This window comes from Melanotaenia boesemani, chromosome 16 (genome assembly GCF_017639745.1).
Source record: "Melanotaenia boesemani isolate fMelBoe1 chromosome 16, fMelBoe1.pri, whole genome shotgun sequence".
Taxonomy (NCBI): Eukaryota; Metazoa; Chordata; class Actinopteri; order Atheriniformes; family Melanotaeniidae; genus Melanotaenia; species Melanotaenia boesemani.
Genome location: NC_055697.1, coordinates 31456484 through 31466754, shown reverse-complemented (window position 1 = coordinate 31466754; position 10271 = coordinate 31456484). Strand labels below are relative to the sequence as shown.

At 44.9% G+C, this 10271-nt stretch overlaps 1 protein-coding gene across 1 annotated transcript; it reads right to left on the bottom strand.

Moving 5' to 3' along the window:
- Nucleotides 1–52: 52 nt before the first annotated feature.
- Nucleotides 53–10228, bottom strand: pygb (phosphorylase, glycogen; brain). The gene is made up of 20 exons (XM_042010877.1): nt 9864–10228; nt 8376–8477; nt 8105–8183; nt 7662–7765; nt 7456–7587; nt 7266–7377; nt 6946–7028; nt 6663–6806; nt 6492–6584; nt 6238–6384; nt 5688–5851; nt 5477–5591; nt 5302–5403; nt 5065–5212; nt 4693–4751; nt 4454–4595; nt 4091–4298; nt 3195–3329; nt 2045–2111; nt 53–1246 (listed from the first exon to the last, which is right to left on the bottom strand). Exons 1-20 carry the CDS (start codon nt 10104–10106, stop codon nt 1082–1084), a joined length of 2544 nt encoding a protein of 847 aa, XP_041866811.1. The 5' UTR covers nt 10107–10228; the 3' UTR covers nt 53–1081.
- Nucleotides 10229–10271: the final 43 nt, after the last annotated feature.

The window sequence follows — 10271 nt, the reverse complement described above, 5'->3', positions numbered from 1 at the left end:
GCTGAACGTTGGCAGGTAAACATGTCACATGACTCACGGACCACATGACTGGTTTCCATTTAAGAGTTTATTGGTATAAAAAGTTTTCACCTCTGAGGAGAAAAAGTCCAACATGATGGACAAAGTGAAACCTGGAACAAACGTTTATTTCAGTGCCGTTTATACAGTACATGATAACTGAGACGTTCATGTTGAGCTGAAGGGGATTCTGGGAGGACTCCGTTTCCCATCAGGCACCTGTGAAGCCAGATGGAGCTTTGACATCAGCGTCTTTAAATTAAACCAAACAAAATGTTCAAAATGCTCAGATCTTCATCCAGATCTGACAATACGATCTTCAAACTGACCAAACAAAGCCGTTAGGTTTAGTTCTTACTGCTGGCGTTTCTGCAGAAGACATGAAGGCACCTCTGTCAGAAGGAGTTACAGAAAACCTAAAGCTCATACTGCGACAGAAAGAAACTATTTCTTCATGTTCAGAGTTTAAATCGACAACAAAATTAGTTAAAAGTTCAGAACTGAGCTTTTAACAAGTTGGGATGACGACTGGTTACCAGGTTAACGTTAACCAGCTGCTGTTAATCTGAACAGTCTTCACATAGTTCTGCGTTAGCGGACGCCGACGACCCGGTAAGATGATGGATGAAATCTTTTGTTTTTAACAAATGAGCTTCTTGAGGAGATTTCATCGTTTGTTTTCTAAAATGACTTTTAAAATTAAATTTGTTTAGTTTTACAAAAATACCTGATAATTTTTGTTAAGAGCAGAAAACAGGATGACAAAAGGTCATATGACTTCATTTCATCAGAAGCAGTAAAACATCTTATTGAGGTTTATTCCACTAGAAGGAATTTGGATGTCAGTGGTAACAGATTCATCTGGAAACCCTGGATGAGCTGCCGGATCCAGGAAAATGAACCCAGAACAAAAACAGAAAAATGTCACCGTTTGTGTTTGTTATTTTTAAGGCTAGCATGTAGCTTCTTGCTAACATGGATACGGTACAGACACAGGAGGAGGAAGATGATGCTTTTGTTTAGATTCTGTTTGGCTGCATCAGAAACGCTGCGGTCCGGTTCTTCAGCTCCGCGAATCGAAAGGAGGTTCATTTGGTGGCGGGATCTTCACGTCAGACGGTTCCACGCCCCAGATCTCGCGGGCGTACTGGGAGATGGTTCGGTCGCTGGAGAACTTCCCTGAGGCAGCGATGTTCCGGATCACCATCCGGGTCCACTCTCTGGGGTTCTGCAGGGAAAACAGTCTGTGACCATGTGTGGCAATACATCAGCGGGATCGTCCTATACTGTCAGTGTTTTGGGGAAATGTGATTAGAGAGATCAGATCAGTTGTAGGTTTGGGTACAAACTGCTCTTTCAGTTTCATAAATTTGGGGAATTTGCCAACTAACATGAAAAAACAAGACAGATACTTAAAGCAGATTTTGTTAGTTGGTGGCAAAAAAGCAATAACCAGAAAATGGCTCAGCAGAGAGCCTCCATCTGTTCAGGAGGGGATCGAGATCATTGGGAGCGTCTGACCTTCTCTCTGAGAAATGTGGGTGCTAAGGTAGAGAGAAATTGGGAACCTTGGTAGGCCTATTTGAATTCAAGGTAGTGGACATGTTTGTTACACCCTGTGCAGATGTATGACAGTACTATTTGTGAAATCTTCCCCGTGATGCCCCTAAGAACCCTAAGATATGCAATATATAAATGAATGTGTCTCAGCAGTTCATTTTTCTGTTGTATAAATGAAACAAAGCTGTGGTTTATGTGTGTTAAGCCTGTACTGACCCTGTCTGCTGTTGTTGTCATATGTTTGTTTTATACCTGTTCTAAAAATCAATAATAAAGTAAAAAAAAAAAAGAACAGTCTGACCAACTGAAACGTGCAGCTGCTTCGAGACAAGATGTTCCATCATTTTATCAACAATTTTTCCCTTAAAATGATTCTGCATTAATATTAAACGGAGGATAATCAGTCAGTTAAAACAGTCAAAAACAGAAAGCTAAACTTACTTCTGAGAGAAATAATCTGGATTACCTTGTACAGCTCATCGACTCTCTCCTGACATTTGATGTAGTCTTCATAATCTGCAAACACCTTAAACCTGCAGAGGAAACGTCGGCGTGAAGGACAGAATCTTACAGAAATGTTCATGTGAATTTTAGACGTTCAGATATGAACTACTGCCATAGTCAATGCTAAGCTATGCTAACAGTTATTACGCTTCACCAATGACTTCTACCTGCTTCTGGTGTTTGTGCTGAGCTGCATTAATGGTTCAAGTCTCCATTTTAGTCTATGTTAACAGTTTCTTTGTGTACGGTCTTTGTGTTAAACTAAGTTTTCTCTTTGCTAAGCTACACTAACAACTTCCTCATACTTCCAGTCTCTGTATAAGGCAACAGTTTCCACCTATGCTACACTATGTTAATGATTTCTACCTGTCACAAGTCGGTCTTTTTCAGTCTTTGTGCCAAGTTCTGTGGAGCCAAAGGTTTTCACCTGTGCTAAGCTACATAAATAATTTCCAGCTGCCTCAAGTCCTTGTGTATGTTATGTTAAAGTTTCCTTTCCAATGCCAACATTTTCTCCCTATGCTGAGCTACGGTAACAATATCTACTTGGTTATGGCGTTTTTTTGTTGCCATATGCTTCAAGTCTCCATGAAAAGCTATGCTAATTGTTTCCAGACTCTTAGCTAAGCTACTATAAAAGTTCCCCCATGCTTCTAGTTTCTAATGCTAAGCTATACCAACAGTTTCCATCTATGCTAAAAATGTCTATCCCTCACAAGTCCTTGTGTTAAGCTATGCTAACTGTTTCCACCTGCTTCCAGTGTTTGTGCTAAGCCAGGGATGGGCAATTACAACTTTAAAGAACTGCAGTCCTGCAGGTTTTAGGTGTTTCCCCTGCTCCAACACACCTGGTTTTAATTAAATCCTCACCTCAAGAGCTTGCCAAGTTCTACCAAAGCATGTTGACCCAGTAACCTGATTCAGATGTTCTGCAGCAGAAAACATCTAAAACCTGCAGGACTGGAGCCCTTGAAGACAGACTTTGCCCATTCCTGTGCTAAGCTTTGAGTTCTCCCCGACTCCCAAAGCAACTTCAAACCAACACCACCAGATTTGCATCCAGTCTTTGTGATGATGCTTCTGCTCTTAGTATCTGCTAAGCTCAGTTTTACCTGTCATGTTTCATCAGCATCTCCGTCAGGTCTCTGAACATTTCTGGTTCTGCAGGACTGAAGAAACCAGCCTGGATCTGGTCCACAGCCAGCTTCAGCTCTGGTAGGCGGTTGTAGAACTCTGTGGCATCATAACTGCAGGAAACAGGTAGTGATGTCATTCTAGAGCGCAGTCCTGAGGAGATGATATTCAACGTAGAGCAGTGACAGAAAAGTTGCTTTAAAATGTGTCTGAACTTTCTGTCTGTTCGTTTACGACCAAAACTTTCCTCTGATTTAAAATTAATCTGACTGGTTAAACTCTGCTAAAGCAGCAGCGGTGGTGCATTCAGGGATGCTGAGACATCAGAGCATCAGCTGCAGCTCTGTTCTGTTTTATGGATATTCATTCATACATTTGCTAAAACTTTTGTCACAATTTTGTCTTAATACTTTTGCCTTATAAAAAAATTTAAACAACAATAAAACTAAATTACATTCAAGAACTAAACAAATTCCAGATATTTAAACCCTCATCAGATTTCTGTCAGTGTTTGGTTGGTTGGGAGACTAAAATCTTTAAACCTTAAATCAGAGTATTAAAACCCAAAAAACTAAACTAAATATCAATTTCAATATATAAAGATATCTACAAGGAAATAAATAGTGAAGAATATGAGCATTAAACAGTGAAGGAACAGTTTGAACTCATCTATAATGTAAAATCTTTGTGTGTGTGTCATTTATAGGTAAATATTTAGACTTTATGAAGTTTTTTGACTAAACTAAATATTTGGCTGTGAGAAACTGATGATGAAAAGAATTTATCGTTAGTGGCAGCTACTAGTAAGTTAAATGTGAATTTTCTTTATCTTTTCCATTAACGTCATCTTTGTGAGGACAGGAAGTGACCTCACCCCTTCCTGTCCAGCTCTTCTACGTCTTCCACCCTCATGCCGAAGATGAAGAGGTTCTCCTCGCCGGCCTCCTCGGCCATCTCCACCGTGGCGCCGTCCATGGTGCCGATGGTCAGAGCGCCGTTCAGCATGAACTTCATGTTTCCTGTTCCAGACGCTTCTGTTCCGGCGGTGGAGATCTGCTCTGACAGGTCTGCAGCTGGGATCACTGGACCAGAACCAGGAGAATCACTACGATGTTTCAGACCTGAAGGTTCTGCAGCTGCATGTAAACTACCGACAGGTTCTCACAACAACACGAGACCTGAAGAAAAACCCTGAAACAGGTGTGAATCCTGGACTGGTGTGGTTCTGTGGTCTCACCTCTCTCAGCTAAAGAAACTCTGTAGTTCTCCAGGAAGATGACTTTCAGCTTGTCTCCCACTGCCGGGTCGTTATTGATCACCTGACCCACAGACGTGATCAGTTTGATGGTCCTCTTTGCCATGTGGTACCCAGGAGCTGCCTGCAGGGGGCGACACAGTTCAGCCACACAGTTCAGCCACATGAGACTCGCAGCCAAGTTTTTCTGGCATTTGTTAGAAACAGACTGGAAGTGGCACCTTCCCTCCGATGATCACCGTGCGGGGAACAAACGGCCTGTTGGGCTGAAGTTTGAGCCCTGAAAAAGAAAAAGAAAACTCAATTTCCACCACAGACAACAGAAGATCTGCACCATCAGGATCTCATCTTCCTCATGTGTGTTTAAAATCATCTCATCATCCTCCGGATGAAGCTGTGATCTTCGTCCCTGACCTCACATCCCTCACGTTGTTCCGCTCCCATTTTCCTGGTAAACTCCCGCGATTGATCCTTGACCGACATTTATCAAAGCTATGATTAAAACGAAGTCTACATATTTATTTTTTAATATTTTCTACCGCTGAATCGATTCCTCAGGCGTTAAGGCTCAGCCGAGGACTCTGGAGTCTTACGGTTGTACAGCGTGACGGCGTGCAGACAGTTGAGCAGCTGCCTCTTGTACTCATGGATCCTCTTCACCTGGACGTCAAAGATGGAGTCCGGGTTCACCTTCACCTGGTTCTGTTTCTGCAGGTAGGAGGCGAACTTCAGTTTGTTCTCCTGTGAGGACGGAGGACAGCTGTTAGAGGACAGGCAGACCAGATCTGACCGGACTGGACCGACTGACTCTCCGATGGGTTTGTTTCTACCTGTTTGACTTTGGACACGTCTCTGATGAAGGACTCATCATCCACAAACTGCAGGACGTTCTTAAGCTCGTGGAGGTCTGTGAGGAAACCTTCTCCAATCCTCTGCAAGAAGAGAAGCAACAAGCTTAGACCACAGCAGCACGTTGCCGTGGCAACAAAAACCACGTAGACCTGCCTCGGCGATGATGTCGGCCAGGCCCGGGTTGCACAGCAGCAGCCAGCGGCGCGGAGTGATCCCGTTGGTTTTGTTCTGAAACTTCTCAGGATCCACCTCGTGGAAGTCTTTAAACCTGCAGAAGAAGAAGAAACGAGCAGAAAACGTCTCAGAACGCCATCGTTGAGCAGATCGGCGAGCCGTCAACGGCGTGTCGTCTCCATGGACTCACACGGTGTTCTTGACTATGTCTGAGTGGATCTGAGCCACTCCGTTGACGGTGTGACAGCCAACCACACACAGGTGAGCCATGTTGATCCTCTTCGGGTCGCCCTCCTCGATCAGAGACATCCGCCGCAGACGGTCCACGTCCCCCGGAAACATGGCTGCTATCCTCTGAGACACAAACATAGAAACTCAGTGGCCGAGTGCAGAACCCTGCAGAACTTCGCCAGAATCTGACATTTCTTTTATGGTGGCTCGATGCAGCGTGATTTCATTCTGCAACTCTGGTGCAACGATGCTGAATGAAAGTAACTTGTCTGTCTGTTGGATAAAGAATAAACCAGGATGCTGCAGAAATAACGCAGTTTCTCTTTTCCACCTCCAGATTCTGTCTGTCAGCAAGTCAGAGCTCCACTTATGTTTCAGAACATTTCAGCTGGTAAATAAAAACTGTGTAAGAACGGTTGATGAATGAGAACCCAGGTTCAGCTCACACATCAAGGATTGGGCCGCTGTACCAGAACTCGGTAGAACTCAGTAGAACTCGGCATTCTTACGTCCAGGTGTCTCTGGTTGATCTCGTAGATGATCAGCAGGTGTCGAGGCAGCAGCTGTTCGAACATATGAACGGGCCATCGCTCCAGCGCCTCAGGCAGCACCGTGTGGTTGGTGTACGCACACGTACGACAGGTGATGTCCCAGGCCTGCACACACACACACACACACACACACACACACACACACACACACACAAATCAATCACATGCTCTAAAAATGTTTGTTTTCCTTCAGACATGTCTGAAACTCAGACCTTGTTCCAGTCCAGCTTCTCGATGTCCACCAGGATCCTCATCAGTTCTGGGATGGCTAGAGCTGGGTGGGTGTCGTTCAGCTGGATCGCTACCTGACACCACAGAAGAAGAAATGTGAGGTTTTAGAGCTGTTCTTCTACCCAGACTCCTGCTCTTCTTCAATTTCTCACCTTTTCAGGTAACGTGTCGAAAGACGTTCGAACCGGATCTCTGCAGCCGAACTTGGAGGATTTGAACCTGCGGATGATGTCCTGCAGCGTGGCGGCAACCACAAAGTATTCTTGCTTCAGACGCAGCTCCTTCCCTTCGAAGAACTACAAACACACACACACACAGATCTGACTAGTTAGAGTCCGAACAGCCAGAATCCGTCCAGTCAGAGTCCAACCGGTCAGGATCCGACCAGTCAGAGTCCGTCCAGTGGTCCAGATGTTCGGGTCGGTTCAGACTCACGTTGTCGTTGGGGTACAGGACTCTGGAGATGTTCTCAGCCAGGTTTCGGTCCAGAACCGCTTCGATGTAATCACCCAGGTTAACTGCAGCAGACAGAGTGACAGTGAGAGGACGGATCACCAGACCAAGACCCAGAGCCAGACCTCCACATCTGACAGTCCTGGATGTGGACTTCAGCCATCCTGATCTAAACAGACCTGATCCATGTCCCAACTTCACTTTTACAGCAAAGAGACAAACTAAGGAAGAAAAACCTCCCTGTTAACATGTGTCTGTGTGTGTGTTCATGTGTGTGTGAACTGATGAGTGATCAGACGTACAGTTCTGCAGGTTGAAGTCATTCGGAGCTTTAGCCGACCACAGCCTCATCGTGTTCACCGTGTTGTTATGGTAACCAGGAACTGGAGTGTCGTAGGGCATTGCCAGCACCACCTAAACATGTGATTGGTGGATAAACCGTTTCAGCTCAGAGCGTGAACACACTAAACCCCGTGTGTGTGTGGATCTGACCTGCGTGTCGACCCACTTCATCCCACTCTCCGTGTTCTGGACTCGGCCGTAGAAATGTACCGGCAGCATGTACTCTGGTCTCGCCTTCTCCCAGGGGTTTCCATACCGTAGCCAATCATCTGCCTCCTCCACCTGAAGGGGGCGGAGCAACATGTCAACCCTTCAGCCAATCACAGCCTGAGCAGGCCTGGCGCAGGTGACCGTACCTGCCAACCGTTGCTGATCTTCTGGTTGAAGATGCCGAACTCGTAACGGATCCCGTAACCGTACGCTGCGAGGCCGAGCGTCGCCATGGAGTCCAAAAAACAAGCTGCATGGGACGAGAAGAGGACGGCTCAGTGGACCGTCCGACTGTCAATAACTGCAGGGTGAGAAGCTTTTCCTCATGAACTTCATTTAACCAGGAAATAAAACAGAGTCGTGCAGAAAGGCCGGATATTTTACAAAGTCAGGGCATCTGCAGCCAAACTGGACGAATGTGGAAAGGAAGAAGGTTTTTATGCAGAAGGAGGATGTTAAAAAAAAAAAACAAACAAAAACAAAAACAGGAAGTTTTGATAAAGAAAAAAAATTGCTCTGAATATTGAAGATTTTCTTTTAAACCAAGTTAATAAAGTTTCTATCAAAATAAAGCGTCTGCAAATATCACCTGCCAGTCGTCCCAGTCCTCCGTTTCCCAGACCAGCATCCTCTTCAATCTCCTCCAGCTCTTCAATGTCCAAACCCAGCTACACACACACACACACACACACACACACACACACACACACACGCCTGTTATCGGTGTGTGTTGGATGCTTTGAGTTCAAACTATGAGGAAGTTAAAGGAGGAAACGATGAAAGGCTTCTACACACACTTTCAAAAATTAGTGTACTCATTGTGTGTTCACACACACACACACACACCGGTGTGCTGTTACCTGGTAGATGGCTTCATCGCAGGCGTTTTCCAGGCCGAGGTTGACCATGGTGTTCTGCAGAGTTCGGCCCATGTAGAACTCCAGAGACAGGTAGTACACCCGCTGAAGACATTTAAATCAAATTAAATTAAAATTAATTCAAATTCATCTAAATCCTCCACGTTCATAATCAGAAGGAACCTGAACTGGACCAGAGCAAATCCTGGTCACCAGACAGTCCGCAGCTGCTTCCTGGTCGCCACTACACAACCAAAACCAGGAGGCCATGATGGCCAGGAAACAACAGACCAAGTCCGGCTGAGGGTCAGCTGTTACTGTAGAAACTGTCACCATGGTAACCAAGAAAATGGAGGAGAAGCAGATATTCAGGTTGACCTCATCTTATCAGAAAGGATGAAAAAATCTATTTGGAGGAGCTCATCATCTGAAAGCTACAAGCTCCGCCCACTGCTCTGCATCATGTCTGCATGCTGGCTGGGAATAAATTCGTTCAGCTTCTACATGCAATTTATATATAAAACAAACCCAGACACACCAAAATACTAAAAGAGCTTGGAGTTTTAATCGGTTCCATAAATGAGAAACCTGTTCAGTGTTTCTGGGTCACTGCGACCTGATATCAGAAAAGCTGCACAGCAGGACGTGTTTGTGGAAACTGAATGTGGACTTTCAGGACTGAAAACACAGACAGACCACTTCCTGCTCAAAGGACAGGAATCACCTGCTCCTCTCAGACCATCACTCAGCTGCTCAGTCATTTTCAGCTCCTTCATTTCTGCTGATGAACCCAAACTGAGGGAGGACCAGACATAAGATCAATGCAAACTTCAGAGAAGTAAATCTTCCTAACATTTATTAAAACCCCACTGCACCCTGAACTCCCAGCTGTTCTCCTGCATCCTCAACACAATTATAAATCAAGAAAAAAAACTACAAAATAACTGAATACAGTCTGGTGTAACGTATCAAACCATATTTAGCTCTAGTACAGACAGGAACCTTTAGCAGTTTTATCTGAACAACAGAACCTGGTCCACTTGCAGGATTTCATGGAGGTCATTTATAAAGTCAAACCAGTTTTCATTGATAAATATTCTAATTTATGGTTGTAATTATAATGACATAATAATGTAAAAGTTAAAACATATTGAAGGCATTCTTGAAATTCTCTGATTAAATCGGCATAATTAGTAAAAGCAAATATAAATGTATTTTTAGGAAATCATGATTTAAACTTATCAGCTCTGAGGTAAACGACCACCTGCAAGAAGCCAAGTTTTCCAACTTTTTTATTTAAATGTATAAATTTTATATAAAAAGCAGCTAAATTTATGTCGAATTAAGGTTTTATGTTTAAACACCCAGAAACCAATCACCTGGTCTTTAAAAAATCGTTTAATGTTTGTTTTTGTTTTGTTTTTTATAAACTCATGGAACTTTCTAGCTGTCACTTGTCAGCGCTCTGCACGCCAGAAACTAGGCCGTTACCTTCGGGTCCTTTTCATAGTAGTACTGCTGGGTCCGGATCCAGCGGCCCACCAGGTGGTCCCGGACGGTGTGGGCCAAGGCAAAGTAGTAGTCCCGGGGCGTTGCCACATTTCGGTCCTTCGCCAGCGTGAAGTGCAGGTGTCGGTTAAAACTCCGCTTGATCTCCGCCACGTCCCCGAGCCCCGCGATGCCTCGGACGCTGATCTGCTTCCGCTTCTCGTGGTCGGTCAGCGGCGCCGCCATGTTTCCACACAACAACCGGCAGAAGGAGCACCAGCTACGGACTGAGCGACGAGGAAGGTCAGCAGACCGATGAGCAGCTGGCAGGTAGAGCACGAGAACAACAGCGCCCCGCCCACGCACGTACTTCGTGATATTCTGGGGCGTGTCTACACATGGGCGGAGCCT

Coding starts and splice junctions, on each gene's coding strand:
- pygb (XM_042010877.1), bottom strand. CDS start 10,106: ATGGCGGCGCCGCTGACCGACCACGAGAAGCGGAAGCAGATCAGCGTC. Junction 6,585..6,662: donor TCGACACGTTACCTGAAAAG/GTGAGAAATTGA, acceptor CTGTGGTGTCAG/GTAGCGATCCAGCTGAACGA. Junction 5,592..5,687: donor GACATAGTCAAGAACACCGT/GTGAGTCCATGG, acceptor CTTCTTCTGCAG/GTTTAAAGACTTCCACGAGG.